This window comes from Candida parapsilosis, contig 005809 (assembly GCF_000182765.1).
Source record: "Candida parapsilosis strain CDC317 annotated contig 005809".
Classification (NCBI taxonomy): Eukaryota; Fungi; Ascomycota; class Pichiomycetes; order Serinales; family Debaryomycetaceae; genus Lodderomyces; species Lodderomyces parapsilosis.
The window spans coordinates 2,047,560-2,062,955 of NW_023503281.1; the positions used below are offsets into that span (position 1 = coordinate 2,047,560).

At 39.3% G+C, this 15,396-nt stretch overlaps 9 protein-coding genes across 9 annotated transcripts; 3 read left to right on the forward strand and 6 right to left on the reverse strand. All coding sequences in view use genetic code 12, as the record gives it.

The window, feature by feature from the left end:
- Positions 1-18: 18 nt before the first annotated feature.
- PZF1 (Pzf1p) lies at positions 19-1,458 on the reverse strand (the record flags this gene model as incomplete). Its single annotated transcript, XM_036809887.1, has 1 exon — positions 19-1,458. The coding sequence occupies one exon, from the start codon at positions 1,456-1,458 to the stop codon at positions 19-21; it is 1,440 nt and encodes a 479-aa protein (XP_036666479.1).
- Positions 1,459-2,625: 1,167 nt separating this feature from the next.
- CPAR2_209580 (uncharacterized protein) lies at positions 2,626-4,153 on the forward strand (the record flags this gene model as incomplete). Its single annotated transcript, XM_036809888.1, has 2 exons — positions 2,626-2,672; positions 2,764-4,153. 2 exons carry the CDS (start codon positions 2,626-2,628, stop codon positions 4,151-4,153), a joined length of 1,437 nt encoding a protein of 478 aa, XP_036666480.1.
- Positions 4,154-4,340: 187 nt separating this feature from the next.
- CPAR2_209590 (uncharacterized protein) lies at positions 4,341-5,357 on the reverse strand (the record flags this gene model as incomplete). The annotated part of the gene is made up of 1 exon (XM_036809889.1): positions 4,341-5,357. One exon carries the CDS (start codon positions 5,355-5,357, stop codon positions 4,341-4,343), a length of 1,017 nt encoding a protein of 338 aa, XP_036666481.1.
- Positions 5,358-5,543: 186 nt separating this feature from the next.
- CPAR2_209600 (uncharacterized protein) lies at positions 5,544-6,923 on the reverse strand (the record flags this gene model as incomplete). Its single annotated transcript, XM_036809891.1, has 2 exons — positions 5,544-6,786; positions 6,889-6,923. The coding sequence occupies 2 exons, from the start codon at positions 6,921-6,923 to the stop codon at positions 5,544-5,546; spliced, it is 1,278 nt and encodes a 425-aa protein (XP_036666482.1).
- A 758-nt stretch (positions 6,924-7,681) lies between these two features.
- On the reverse strand, positions 7,682-8,986 carry CPAR2_209610 (uncharacterized protein; the record flags this gene model as incomplete). The annotated part of the gene is made up of 1 exon (XM_036809892.1): positions 7,682-8,986. The coding sequence occupies one exon, from the start codon at positions 8,984-8,986 to the stop codon at positions 7,682-7,684; it is 1,305 nt and encodes a 434-aa protein (XP_036666483.1).
- Positions 8,987-9,137: 151 nt separating this feature from the next.
- HIS3 (imidazoleglycerol-phosphate dehydratase) lies at positions 9,138-9,809 on the reverse strand (the record flags this gene model as incomplete). Its single annotated transcript, XM_036809893.1, has 1 exon — positions 9,138-9,809. One exon carries the CDS (start codon positions 9,807-9,809, stop codon positions 9,138-9,140), a length of 672 nt encoding a protein of 223 aa, XP_036666484.1.
- A 431-nt stretch (positions 9,810-10,240) lies between these two features.
- Positions 10,241-11,596, forward strand: MDM10 (Mdm10p; the record flags this gene model as incomplete). The annotated part of the gene is made up of 1 exon (XM_036809894.1): positions 10,241-11,596. The coding sequence occupies one exon, from the start codon at positions 10,241-10,243 to the stop codon at positions 11,594-11,596; it is 1,356 nt and encodes a 451-aa protein (XP_036666485.1).
- A 150-nt stretch (positions 11,597-11,746) lies between these two features.
- Positions 11,747-12,787, forward strand: CPAR2_209640 (mitochondrial 37S ribosomal protein bS1m; the record flags this gene model as incomplete). The annotated part of the gene is made up of 1 exon (XM_036809895.1): positions 11,747-12,787. The coding sequence occupies one exon, from the start codon at positions 11,747-11,749 to the stop codon at positions 12,785-12,787; it is 1,041 nt and encodes a 346-aa protein (XP_036666486.1).
- A 153-nt stretch (positions 12,788-12,940) lies between these two features.
- On the reverse strand, positions 12,941-15,352 carry CPAR2_209650 (uncharacterized protein; the record flags this gene model as incomplete). Its single annotated transcript, XM_036809896.1, has 1 exon — positions 12,941-15,352. One exon carries the CDS (start codon positions 15,350-15,352, stop codon positions 12,941-12,943), a length of 2,412 nt encoding a protein of 803 aa, XP_036666487.1.
- Between the last annotated feature and the right edge of the window lie 44 nt (positions 15,353-15,396).

A 15,396-nucleotide genomic window follows, 5' to 3' on the forward strand; every position in this document is an offset into this window, starting at 1 on the left:
AATAGCATAGTAATTCAATCATTCATTGCCTAGACCAACAAAAGAGCTGAGTTCCTCATCGAGAGCAGCATCAAAGTCGGCATCTTCATTGTCGTAATCATCATGGTTTGTCTCATCGTGTAATGGATCAAGTTTTCTCTTCTTCTGCATAGGTTGCAATTGTTGTTCTTGTTGTAAATTATCGAGAAAGGATTCAATTCTTTTCAAATTATCCTCATGCCATTTCAAATGTCGTTTCAAATCGTATTCCCGAGCGAAAAATCGATCACATTTGGCCCTGGGGCACTTGATTTTGAATGAACAATCCTTCAATATCACTTCAATCAATTGCGATGTATTGGATGCAGTGTCATTTGCAGTTGATAATGTGGTTGATTTCTGTGCTTCAGCAGTCTCTGATTTGGCGTTAGTTTTGAATAAACTTTTGACATCTTCTTCTTCACTACCAGGCGACGGCAATGTTGTGCTATTTAATCGTTTCAAGCTTGATATTTCAAGCTTATCATGGTCACTTTGCGTGTGGCTGCTCGTCTCTTCAGTGCTGGTTTGTAATTCATCAGGAATATTACCATCATGATATTCATTATAATGAGTAATCAAACCCACCTTTTTGTTAAATTTCCCAATGTCGCAATACGTGCATTGCCAAATCTTGATTGCGTCATCGTGACTCAACATGTGAGATTTCAATCCTCGTTTACCAACACACCCTTTACCACATATAGAACATTTCAACTTGGGGTGTTGTTGCTTCACATGAAATTGTAATGCTGACCAAGTTTTGCAATTGACAAAACACCCCGGATGATCACATTGATAAGCCGGGGATTCTCCATGGTGTTTTAGCTTATGCTGAGCAAGTTTCGATGGACGGGCAAAAGTCTTGTTGCAGATTGTACAAGTTAATATCTTTTCATGCACTGAGAGTATATGATGTCGTAGTGATTGGTGCTTGTAAAAAGATTCGTTACAGCCTTCAAAATTACATTTGAATGATTTTGTATGAGTAATTTCATGTCTTTTTAAATGTTGAGCTGTGTTAACGCCCTTTCCACAAACTGAACAATGGAATGGTTTATCTCTTGAATGAGAAATTAAATGTGTATCCAAATGCGATTTTCTTAAAAAGGACTTGTCACAGTCTGGGTAAGTGCATGGGAATGGTCGGTCACCTGTATGTGATCGTATATGTTGGTCTAATAGTGATGGTCTGGTGTAGGCTTTATCACAGTTTTCGAATGTACAATGGTATCTTTTTGGTCTTGAACTTGTAGATGAAGCATTTGATCGAGTATCGTCTTCACTCATGGTATACTTCTTCTGATTTATCAAAAAGTTCAAGGCTCTATTATCATGTTGAGGGTTGCGAGTATATCGTAACAGTTGTTGTCTTAAGAGAATGCTCTGGAATATGAAGCAGAGGGCATCGTAAACAAACCTTTTTTTTCTATTTTTCATTTTTCTTTTTTGATTCTCCAGTTCAAGCGCCACATTAAATGTAACTCTAGCTGAGCACCCGAGCTGCTTCAATTACACAGAGAGCGGCAATGACAGAAATGGAGTGGTAACATTTATTGAGTAGCCCTTGGCCCGTATTCTCAAGTGACTTTCCTAAAATTGTGTGTGTCATATTTATTGCCGATTGCAAAAGTAAAATAAAAATCCGACGTGAATATTTAACTCCGTGGCTACCTACACAAAATACATGCAACTAAAACGAAAGTGCAGTTAACCGGGCACCAATGAACACAACAATAGTAATTCTTGGCAGCCGTGCATGTAACCTAACCATGACCAGATTAAGAATAATCAGGGTCATGTGCTTTTTAAGTTCATGGGTTGGGCTGGGCTTTAAGTTGGATGACATATAGACAAAGCTCAGTTAAACAACGAATCGCCAAAATTCGCAATTGTTATTCAATTTCATAGCTGGTGATCACTTGCTGTGTATACTGTTACTATCAAAAAAGGTGACCGTCGAATAATCTCTTGTAAATTTTATCACGCCTGTGATGTGTAAGTGAGTGTGGCTCAGTTTTGTCAGAGCTTTTATGAATGCATAAGCATACACAACACATCATTTTTCTTAACATAGAAACAACCAAGGCATGGGTTTATAAGACGGTACGGTTTGTTAGAGATCCATGTTAAGAAAAGAGTAGAGTCTTTCTTTATTACAAGTGGTATTCACGAATAAAGATCCCCGTTTCATTAGCCATAGCTTTGCTCTTAAAAGTGGGCAGAAGACAAAATCGCACACACACTCTCTCCTCTTCTCGTATACACACACACACACACACACACACATACACACATATATATATACCCTCTCCTTCTTTCTCTCTCGTAGTGGGTTTGTGTGTGTGACTGTGTATGAGACTGTGTGTGCATGTGTGTGTGAGTGTGACACAAGAAAAAAAAAAATCTCACTCAGCAAACCACCAGAACGAAGAAAAAGATCAAAATTACTTCCGACAACAAAATCCAGCTTAAGGACATTTGGAAGACAACACTCACAACAATAATAACAACAGTTCGATTTGCACAGAAACTAACTTTTAGTATATCAACAGACAATTCGAAATACAGTCTTCTTTTGTATATTAATCTCGATTAACCAAAAACATGGGTATCAGTAATCCAATTCCGAGAAGTTTAAGGAGTGAGTCAAAGTATGTTACCCACCCCTTTCCCCCAAAGTCAACATATTTGACAATGGACCCCATGATTTATTCAAATGCATACTAACTACAATTCTTTTAGAAAAGCAGCAAAGACATTATCGTCATTTATCAAACCTAATCAAATTGCTGGACCCGATCAAATTATACCTCCTCGTATTTTAAAGAATGCTAAAGGATTAGCCATCATTACTGTTTTGAAAGCTGGTTTCCTCTTTTCAGGAAGAGCAGGCTCGGGTGTTATAGTTGCACGTTTACCCGACGGATCTTGGTCGCCTCCATCGGCAATTGTCACTGCCGGTGCTGGTGCTGGTGGAATGATCGGTGCTGAGTTAACTGACTTTGTGTTTGTTTTAAATACAAAAGCCGCAGTTGATACTTTTGCTCAATTGGGATCAGTTACCTTGGGTACCAATGTCTCGGTGGCAGCCGGTCCTCTTGGTAGAAGCGCAGAAGCTGCGGGTACGGCATCCTTGGGTTCAGTTTCTGCAGTCTTCGCGTATTCCAAAACTAAAGGGTTGTATGCTGGGATCTCATTGGAAGGTTCAGTATTGATGGAGAGAAGAGAAGCTAATAGAAAATTTTATGGAAATAATTGTAAGGCAAGAAACATTTTAGCAGGACAGGTTGATGTACCACCTGCTTGTGATTCACTTATGAGAGTGTTGAACTCGAGAGTGTTCAACAATAGAATGGATTATGACGAAGAAGATTTTTACGATGACGACTATTACGATGATATTCCTGATGAGTTTTCCGATACAACTTCTGAATATTCGGATCGTCGTCGCGGAAGTGCAAGTGGTGGAGGAGTACGAGGCGGTAGTGGAAGAAGAAGGAGAAGAAATTCAGATGACTATTCAGATGACGATTATTACTCAGAAGATGATGATTACTATGGTGGCCGTGGAAGTGGTGGAAGAGGACCACGAAGAGATAGAGGGTACGATGACTATGACCACGGAAGAAGAGATAGGAGATATGATGACTATGATGGTGGTAGAAGAGAACGGAGATCACGAGCAAATACCGGATCTAGTTTGAGTGGCGCAGGAGGAGGGTTGTCGTCTGGTGGAAGAACACCATCCTCCAGCAAAACCGGCTCTGCATGGGAAGACGATATATATGATTCTGGCTACAATGGTAAAACAAGATCAAGAGGTAACAGTGATGTCGATAGATTGAATGCTCGATTGGGAAACTCAAAACTTTCACCAAATAGGACAAGCGGAGCTGCCCCCTCCAGACCACTGGCTCTTTCCAAACCCAATTTTGGGGGAACTCCGAAAACGAATGCAACTCAAGCTATTGCTTTGTATTCATTCAAAGGGGAACAAAGTGGGGATTTGCCATTCAAAAAGGGAGATGTTATTGATATCTTAAAAAAGACTGATACCGTCGACGATTGGTGGACGGGTAGAGCCAATGGTTTGACCGGTATTTTCCCGGCAAACTACGTCGAACTTGTTTAGTCATGTTGAATGAGTGTTTGTGTACGTTGTTGAATGAGAGAAGATAGCAGGAGTAGCAAATCAGTTTTATGTGTATATTAAATTTCAGTATTGTATTTTATAGCAAGAAGGAAAAAAGTAAAGCAATAAATAATCTTTAGTCGAGTTTGTTACACCTTGTAGCATTTGTTGGATGGACTGTTTGCTCTCATGCTGGCTGAATAACTCTAAATTTCAAAACAACCTTGCACTTCATACCTTTTATAATCTTTTGTATATCCTTGGCAATCCGGGTCCTATCATCCTTTTGAGAATATTGTAGTTGCACCACATGAAACTTTGTAAATGGTCCAGTGGGTGCAAATTTATAAGACACCAATTTTCCCAACTTACGAAACTCATTGACCAAATGCTTTTTAGGTATATACAGTGGAATCCCATACAACTTAATTATTGGTTTCCGGTCTTTGCTCAGCCGTACTTTAACCATTTGGAGATTGTATGCTCTATGTGCATCAATGATGTTAGAGTTTGCAATTGTGTAAAGCCACGTAGGCGAGGATAAAACGAGTTGGATTCCAATTACTTGATTGATCAGCTGCAACAACCAATATTGATAACTCATGTCTATGAAATGCATGAGAATGCCTTGATTCAGATTGAGTATTTGGTAATAGTTGAGATGCGGTTTCAATTCATCGAGTAGCTCAGTCAAAATTGACAGTCCATATTCTAATCTTGAGTAAATGATAACATATTCAGTCCATTCGGGGTTCAATGTCAACTGCCAGTAGCATGTATCCCATACTGGAGGACATGATCTTCCATTAGGGTCAGCAGGAGCCAGTACGTCGAGCAAGTGCCGCGTTGCTGTGACATATTTGGTATAGTTATTGGGAAAGTCAGTTGTTGCTGATTTCAAACATCTAGCTTGCTCGTTTTCTTCCTCTGAAAAGTAAGTTGACTTGCTTCGACATCTCAGGTTTGTCTTCAGAATACTTCTGATAAAAGATGTGAAACCATTAGCTTCATTACGATCCAGTCCTCTCACTTGAGTATTTGGTTGCAAATTTAAAGATTGGTGATTTGAACTTCCTTGTGCCATTGAATCTGGCGAGGTAGTGGAAACTGTGGTCAATGGTGAGCAGTTTGTGTCTCTACGACGACCAAATATGGCCTTTATGGTGGTACGAAATACCGTCACGGTGTTTCCTGTTGTCACCATGGTGATTCATACAAGCTTAATGGGGGTTTCATTGGTTGTAAAAAAAAGTATACAAAAATGCGCACAAAGTAAAACAGATAAACACACTCTATCGTGTATGATATTGATATCAAGCGAAATACACAGCAAATCAAAAAAAAAAAAAAAACCAAGCAAAGGTAGCAAATACAACCACGTATATAATCTCTATTCCAATTTAAACACATTGTCAACGAAATGGCGAACAATAACTTTTCCTTCGTCAAAGTTTGGATCAGCATGTCTGACAATAGCACCAGCATGAGTTGATGGAGTGTGTCTCAATATTATTGGGAACTTCCTCCATCCCAAAGTATTCAATTTCTCCACTATAAATGTTTGTGAATCATCTAGGATAATTGGTGGGAAATTGGAGGATGAATGAGAAACTTTCCAATTCATGGCTCCATACATATCTTCAACAATAGTATCCTGTCCATCTTCAAACTTGTTGGTCAAATCAGTCAATAATGATGTATTCTCATCATATTCATACAAATGGGACAAATTGTTTGATTTCTCATTATGGAAACGACGAATTCTATTCAAAGTTTGAATTCGTTGATAAATTGAAGATACAATAAACGACAATCCCATTACTGGAGCGTAAAGCACTATCCTTCCAAGCAACTTGCACCAATTCAACGTTTTCCAAAAGAGTCCACGACGAGAAGACTTGTCGTAAGTTTGTTCTTTCGATTTCTTTTCATAGTAAAATGGCTTTGAGGCATCAATTACATTTGGTTCATAACCTTTGATATACTCTGCAATGATGTTTTGAGGTAGTTTGTTGTACAGTGAATTGACTGGATCAGTCAAGGAGATTGAAGATGTAAACCAAGAACAACGTTTGTCATTGACCACATTAGCATACAAGGCTTTGTACTTGAACAGCTTCAAAGCTGAATAAAACACAGAGTTTGGGTCGGCCATCCATACCAACAATGGCTTATTAAATTCACCAATTTTGTCTTTAAGGAAAAACTGTGATCCCGTTATGGCCAAAAAATGTGGTGCAATATTATTGTATAATCGTACTGACAAGTTTTGAGTATGCGGTTTCAGTACACCAACATGGGGGGTACAAAAGGTAACAAAGTTTACCGGTTCAATCCTTTCAAAGAATCCTTGCTTTTGCAAGATACCGATGGCATACCTGGATATCAAACCACCAAGTGAATACCCAACTACCGAGAATTTTGTGACTACACCTCCGTCATCAGTAATCTGTTTCGTCTGTTCCAATATTTCATCAGTTATTCTTTTCCCATTAACATCGATACCATCATAAGTAAGATATCCAGAGTGGGACCCCGTTTTGTACACTAGTAATTTGCTCCCATCGGTGGGTTTGATATGTTCGTTGATCTGCTTTTCGATATAAGCTAAATGTGACGAGTTGCCCCAAACACTGCAATGTAGTTAGTAATTGCACATTAGTTGTGGCTACGTTTCCAAAGAAAAATGATGTCTTTTGGAAACAATTACTGCATGTGACAATATTCCAACATACCCGTGCACTAATACAACCAAGTGATAATCAACCATGCCAATACTATGAGTAAGTACGAGTGGAACGCCTTTAAAAACTGAATGAAATCTTTGAAGACTATCAATGATGGTTCAACTTTTTTTTTTTTCGTTGGAGAAGACCAAAGGGTAACCCTGAAGTTTGCTTACATCGTCTTATGAAGTTTTTATGATAAAAGTTTAGACGCCGGATTTAGTGTGAAAGAATGTTTACCCAAAAAAAAAAAATATATATATGTAGATTGTCTGAACAGCTTAAGTCCTATAAATTCCGCTGTTCCTCACTCAAAGCGGGTTAGAAGCGACTGATGTGTTTCAGATTGACTCAACTTATGAGTAACACCCATACCACTACAAATAGGCAACTTCCGAATAAAATAAAAAACAATAGGTCTATATATCAACTCACATGTTAATGTCAGAGTGTATCCTCCTCCCAGAAGAAGAAAATTTGTTGGTTTATAGAAATTTAAAAATTTATTGCTTTTGTGTTATTTCCGAATTGAGGTAAAACGTTGAGGGTTAAACATGAGGCTTGAGTTTACCCAACAGCCTAAAACTCACAAATATGTATCTTAGAAGGCAGAGTTGTAGCCCCAAGATATTAAAAGCTTGATTCTTGTTCAGGGCCGTTACCAGCCAGTTATTACATCCATCTAAAACATCAAGGTGTAATTAATTTGATGTCCTCTTTCCGTTCCATATATACAAGCATACTAAATCCCTCACCGAGTAAGTATAGATAAAAGCTTAGTGCCACCACCGCCTCCCCCTCATCACAAGCAGCTTTGGACTATGATTCCGGTTGCAACTCCAACATTCAACGAGTCCACAATGTCATCATTTTCTCTGTGTTTCTGAACACCCACGAGATAATCACTTCTTAATTTCATATTAGTTCGCACACCCTTGCCCTCACTACCAATAACCAACATTACGGGGGTTCGTTTCAAAATGGTTTTCAAACTATCCAAATTTATGAATTTGTCCTTCAAGCTCATTTCGATCTTATGATCCTTGTCTTTCAATTCCTCTAAATTTGATTCATCTGGTTTGGCACTGGTGCTTATCACATTCCACCCATTTTCACGAACAGAATCAATAAATTTCAAGCTTCTATCAGTTTGATAAATATCAATTAAATCCAACGCGCCTGATGATGCCTTATTGGCCACAGGTCCCAATTTTGCACTAGAATGATCAGGAATCACTATAAAGTCAATTCCAAAAAAGTATGCAGTTCTCAAAATAGAACCCATGTTTTGTGGATCGGTGATTTCGTCTAGAAATAAGGCCAACGGGAATAGCTCATTTACTTCATCATTATCCTTCTTTCTCAAAACGGTTAATTCTTTTTCCGAATCTACGCCGTCTTCATCCTCAACTGTGACTGTGTAAGTTCCATTTTCTGCGTGACCACAATTTTTGATGTAAGGCATATCCAATGCTTTCGTCTTCAAAACCAAACCATTATGCACACCATTTTTTGACAATACATTCAACGCATTTTTATCCCTCACCCGCTGAGCCTTTATACCGTACTCTTTCTGAGCTTGCTTTATAACTCCATTATCATCATCCGCATTAAATGTATATAAACCCAAGATAGGTCTCTTTCGAGCTTGCAACACAGATTTTATCGGGTGAGTACCGTAAACAAACTCAAAAAAAGTGCTTAACCCACCACTATTACCGCTTTCGATAATTTCCTTAGCACTTTGTCCATCGTAATTAATCTCATCGCGTGATCTTTTGAACCCAATTTCCGCCTCTAGCTTTTGTTTCTCATGCGCTTTTTTCATTTCTCGATACCTCCTTTGTCTCGCAACTTTCTCCTGTAATGAACTTCGCCTTTCCTCGGACATGTGTCCATATTTACGTTTAAAAAATCTATCCTTGCTGATATTCTCTGCTTCCCAAGGTTTCAATTTTTCTTTGGTGGCTGGTAGATGTTTTTGAAATGATCGTGTTTTATTCTTGGGGTTTGCATGGTGGGGGCGATAAACAGGCTTCAAATCCCCGCTTTTGAATAGCGGCGTGAGCTTGGAAAACAGTCTTCGTGCTTGAAGCTGACGATACATGACTATGGTTGTCAGTTTTATGAACAGTCTTTAGTGTCTTGAGATGAGCGCGGCTTTTGATTTTGACAGAACGAAAATTAAAGGAAAAGCTTTGACATGATAAACAAATAAATAACCTCATTTACAACAAACTCTATACACTGTGATATAATCACGATAAAACACCCTTGGTACTGGGCACATCGTCCTTACCAGTTTTGAAAGTTGCCTCTCTAATGGCAATAGCCAAAGCCTTGAATGCACTCTCCGCTCTATGATGGTCATTGAATCCTCTCAAACAATCTACATGAATAGTAATAGACGCCAGTTGGGCAAAACTTTCCAAGATGTGAGGAATCATCTCAGTTGACAAATCACCAATTTTTTCCCTTTTCAAGCCCAAATCAATTACTGCATAGGGTCTATTGGATAAATCGACAACCGCTCTACTCAAAGCTTCATCTAGTGGCGCAAACCCATGACCAAATCTCTTGACACCCTTGATAGGCCCCAAAGCTTTATTGAATGCAAGGCCCAACGCTATTCCGACATCCTCGCTTGTGTGATGATCGTCTATATGCAAATCCCCAATACATTCTATAAGAATTGACCACCCAGAATGTTTTGCCAAAGCATGCAACATGTGGTCAAGAAAGCCAATACCGGTTTGTACGTTGATTTGCTGACCTCCAGTATATTGGGCTGCATGGTCTTCAAATTGGTTAGTTGCGGGAAGAATTGAATTGGTTATATTGACAGGCCCTCCGTCTAAGCTAATAGCGATCTGTATTTTGGTCTCATTGGTATCTCTTTTTATGAAAGCTTCGCGACGTTGTTCTGACATTCTTGTGTATGCTTCCGTGGTCTATTGAAGATTATCTATGGGTACCAAAATGTGGAAATGATAGTGAGAAGTCTCAGCGAAATTGCGTATTTTTCTGGAAATTTTTCACTTTCTACTTTTTGAGTCATATCTTGCATTGTCACAGCTCAACTATTTGCGACACTGATTGGTAATACACCACTTGACAAAGAACATTTATTGCCTGTAATCATTTTAAGCGTCTTGCAGCGGATAGTCACCATCGCGTAGCTCTTGTAAACTGTTTTGACTTAAACAAGTGGATGGGCTCAATAGCAAAACTTGTGGCTTCTTTTTTGCAGACACTGGAAGGTTTACCAAAATGAATTTGTTTTGTTTTTCTTTCATTTGCAGAAAACCACCTTTTGCATTGATCAACAATACTCGACCTCACCCAAGATAGGGTCATAAACATGTACACATATATGGAATACCTTCAAAAGTGCTTTTACAAAACTACCAATTGGAATGAAGATAACATTTTCTCCAACATAACAGCGACATCGCAAGCTATACTTGATTTTTCGATACCCAATGGTTTGAAAATCGATTCCTCATCAAAATCATCAGACTACCTGGCTTCATCGTTTACCTTGTCCAATTTTCATCAGATTAATGGGTCTTTGGCATATTTTTACACACTGACTCCATTGGCCAACACAATGGGATCAAAGGATATATCTTTACAAGACGCGATTGCAGGATTCAGAATAATCGAACCGACAATGACATCGAACAAACAACAGAGACAGTTGGACACGAAACGCCATGCAAAAACCAAGCCACTGCTACTATATGGACGTATGTATTTTCCAGGTTCAGCATTGGAGGCGATGATTATAAAACGAATCAGTGAAAATACACAGCTTTTGATCAAGTGTGTAAGTCATCCCCAGATGGAGAAAAATGGAACTGTTATTGTATATTTACAAAATAACACTGCAAAGTATCTGCGAGAAGTTATATACTCAACCAATGAGTCATTAATTGGTGTTCGATGCTTGTACAATTGGGGCACAACATTTTCAAAAAGTATAAACCCCCATTTGGTTCCTAAATTTGAAAATTCGGTAGTCTCATTAGGGACAGAGTTGTGGTTTGCTGCAAGGTCAATGAGTCCAGGGCTTTCATCCGCATTGAGGTATTCCACAAGATCTACATCCACGGGTAAGCCGCTAACAATGACTTTGGCTGTAAATCCGATTTTGGGTCACATTTCGCTGACTTATACAGTCAAAACTTCGGTTGCGTCAACTTTCTGCTCGAAGTACGATTTCAATTTTTTCTCCTATGCAAGCAATTTGTCTCTCGGGTTTGAGCTATATAGCTACGCAAAGAAGAAGAAAACACTCCAGCCCGTGTTGGGGAATAATGACGACGACGACATAGCTTCATTTCGGAAAATGAACCAGGATGTTACCAAGAGGATAAGGAGGGGGTCTTATAGCCTGCGAAATAGGGCTTCACATTCAGATCCTCACACAAAAGAGTATCACACCAGTGAGCTTCCTCACCACAGGTCAATGTCCAACACCCCTCACCACAATGGAGGTACAGTTACTGCGGCATTTCAAAATTTGGTAAATGAAAGTGATTTTTCAAGTGTGTTAAAAGTTTCCACGAGTCTAAAGGATAGTAGTGTTAAATTGTTGTGGGAAGGTAGATTAAGGGACTTCTTAGTTAGCACTGGTGCAAGGGTATCATGGAATCCGATAACAAATACTCCTGATGTTAATAAGCTAGGCATTACCTTGTCGTACGCTTTTTAGAGTTACATAGAGATTACGAATGAAAATTGGTTATAATGTGACAGTATAAAGGTAGCGATCAACAGTTATCTCGATTTTCAACTTTCATTTTTTTCTTCAAAATTTTTTTTTTTCCACCATCAGAGTCAAAGCTTTAGTCGTCGTCTCACAATGTCAAGTAGTAGGGAGCTTTTTGACTTGGTGAGAAGCTCAAGGCTAGCTCAAGTGGCAAAGCCTCACCTGAAGAATATAAGGGGTCAATCAAATATACCTACCCATCAAACAGTTTTTACACCATCTTCTAGTGCATACAGATCAAACTATGGTTTGAAAACGGCATTGCCTTCAAAAATTGGCAAGTCGCACATTTCATTCAATGATATTGACAATTATAAGGGTATGCCTGATGTTGAAAAAAACTCGGGCCATCATTATACTCAGTTGATGTTTCAAGAATTGGGGATGCCTTTAAAGAATCACTTTACCTCACAAAATCCGTTGTTTCCACACCCTTCAAATAAGAGCAACAAACAACCAAGAGAGGGAAGTTTGACTAATCTTTTGAATTTGGACACCAGAGCAAAAACCGAAGCTGTTATCAAAATCCTCAACAACAATCCGAATTTGTATCAAAGTTTTAGAAATTACATTTCCAAAAATTATCCAAAAGTTTTGCTCACCAGCACGCCACAATCTGAACTCATAGGTTTAATTAAAGAATTTCTTCAAAATTCAAAACAAGTCTCCAAGAATATGAATACCGTTCATGACAGATCGAGAGATGACACTTACACCATACAAGGCACAGGTGGGTTCTCGTACAACCAAAAAGGAAGGCTTCAAAACACACCCAATGGTATCAAGAACAATACCGTCACCACAGGAAGGATTGTGGGCACAAAAGAAGCAGCAATAGGAGGATTTGTTGCAAATGTAATTGATCGTTCCATTGCCTTGCAAACAAACTATGCCAAGAACTACCCCGGAAAGCACCACAGGCAATTCACTATGCCTTTCAAGATCAATGAAGCAGAATTGTCAGAGGACGGCTCTATTAGATTATTTGCTGAAGGTATCAAGACCGGTAATTGGTCCGATGCCGATGAGAGGTATCCTACTTCTGGTTCCTCATTTGGCGGCTCTTCAGAAAGAGTTAGAGCCGATGACGAGAGCTTGGAAAGTTTGCTCAACTTAATCCTTCCCTCTCGGTGAGCAAATACGTGTGTGTGGGTATTGACATGTATATAAATTGTAAACAAGTGAGTGATACTTCTTATTCAAAGCGGATCATACTTGTAGAAAGTGTTCATTGTTGCACCTTTTGCGCTGCATTTGATTCACCACCGTAGCTCCGGAGTTACTCGATTATTGGGCTACTTGAGATTCGTTTTCGGTAGGCTCTGATTTCACTACCACTGAATCGACTGGGTCCGTGTGTTTGCTAGAATCCGACTCCTTGGCCTTTTTCTTCTTGGGATATTTCTTTGGCTCCAGCTTCTCTTGAATGGTTGGAATTCCACTCATTTTCTTTTCTTCCTGATTCAAAGATACTCTTGCACTTTCAGCCAAGTCTGCATCTAGTTTCCCATCAACTTGGTACCAAAGTTGGTAAGGACTGATTCGATTCCCAGTCTCTATTATGTGCTGCATTTTTGCTCTCACTTTGTCAACTGGATCAAAACTATTGACAAATATCGGTACGAGCTTGCTAGGAATTCCATGAATAGTGAAAGAAATGCTCGAATACGAATAAATTGGCTCCTCTGGGGGAATCAAAGCCTTAGAAGCAGCTTTCTTCGGTCCAGGTCCCTTCCGTTTCTTTTTACCCCTCCGTGGTGGGGGTGCGCGTCTTTTTGCAGGCACCGAGTGTTCTTCAATTTTTTCCTCATCAGCGTTATTGGTTTCCTCTTCTCGTATGTCTTTCATAGATGAATCTTCGATAGAAGTAGGGTTATCTTCTTCCGCAAACTTTTCATTTATATCTACAGTGTTTTCTTCGTGCGGTTTCTCCTTTAACTCCTCTCTCTCTTCCAATTCAACCTTGATTTGTTCTTTTTCCAGTTCCTGCACTTTCCTCTCTGCTTCCTCCTGCTCTTTGATTTTTGCCTCATATTGTTTTAAATCCAGCTCGTACTTCTCCACAGCTTTCTGATTATGAATCCACATGAAACTCACAAGAATGTCTTTATTGTCTGAGTTATCACCATTTTCAGAGTTTATCAGAGTTGAAGGTTGTATGACTTCACAAATTGCACATTTTGGGAATCGAAATCGAACATTGGGGGTTTCAAGAAATTCAAATAAAACAGTAGCATTGAATAGATACTTTTCTTGAAATGCGGTCAATTTTTGGTCCTTGGGTATATCTTTTTTCAATATTTTTTTCCTCTTGTCGTGTGGATATACCGGTTCAGTGGAGTTTCTCAGACCATCCATATGGGTCATTAGTTCTTCGCGTCCACTTTTGACAGGTACATCAGTTGCAATTGATTTTTCATGAGAGGTTATTTTTGAACCCAAATCCTCGCCCTGCGCTCCAGAATCAAAGGGGGGTTCTTGTACTTTGATATTTTGGGTAGTTGTCTCACCTTGTTTGTTTTGACCCGTAGAAGAAGAGATCTTTGTTTGTGGCGTATGCAGCCTCGAAACACCACTCAATCCCGATTGTGTATTGACAACACTCAAATTATTCTTCTGTTGTATTTCCTCAAGCGTTTCCTTGTCAATTCTCTGAATTAACTCTGAAATGACGCTTTCACTATGAGGCGGAGGTCCCAAGGTTTTCGCTTCTCTAATATACTTTTGGAAAAGGGTAATCTGATCAGGCGTAGCCCGCCCACCTGCGACCTCATTCATCAAATCGTTGAAATCCTTGTTTTTTGAACCTATGTAATTAAGATTGGTGATCATTCTTTGGTTGTCAGATGACTGTAAATCACCTTGACTAGTTTTACTTGGAGCAGATGGTACTTGTGACTTTGACATGGACTTGAAATCCCCTTCCTCTTTTATAGTTTTCTCAGCTTTCTTATCCTTCGTGGCCGTTTTGGAGACCTTAACCGAACTTTTGGACTTTTCTGATTTTGCTCCCGTAGTACCACTGTTCGTATTGCTGGATTTCACCTGGCTCTGTTCATCGTTTTTCTTCATCGAATTCTCCCTCTTCTCATTCTCCTTCTGAATCCTTCGTTCTTCTCTCTCCTTCATTTCTTTCTCCCTTTGTACCTTCCTCTCTAGCTTCTCCTGTTCCCTTTGTGCCTTCTTCTCGGCCCGTTCTCGCTTCATTCTTTCTTTTTCTTCTTTGGTATCACTTCGCTCGTCTTTGGCAATGAAGACTCTGATTTCGAAAAAGTGGACCCCCATGGTCAAACCACACTCTAGTAATTTGACCATTATGTCTCTCGCATTGATATCATTATTTAAAACACAGGATCTATCGGCATATATGTCGTCCCTTTTCAAATGGCCTGGTATAGGCTTGTCCTGTTCCATCAACTTCCTTACGTAACTCGACTGTTTAACCCAATACAACTGAAACATTGGACACAATTTCAAATAGTTCGACCTCGACCTGATCAATGACAAGTAAAGCACTGCGGTATCTTTGATCGTAAGTGGTTGATTGAGGAAACTTGACTGGGACGAAGCAGTGTATGATACAGGCAAACCATGAACGTTTTCAAATGGTCGGATAATTTGATGGCTTTGCTCCTCCTGCTCTTTTTCAATTTCATCCCTTCGCAGCGACGTTATTCTTCTTCTGATTCGTGTTGACATGGATAGAGGAAATGATGGAGATTATTGCGTATAAAAGGTCTGTA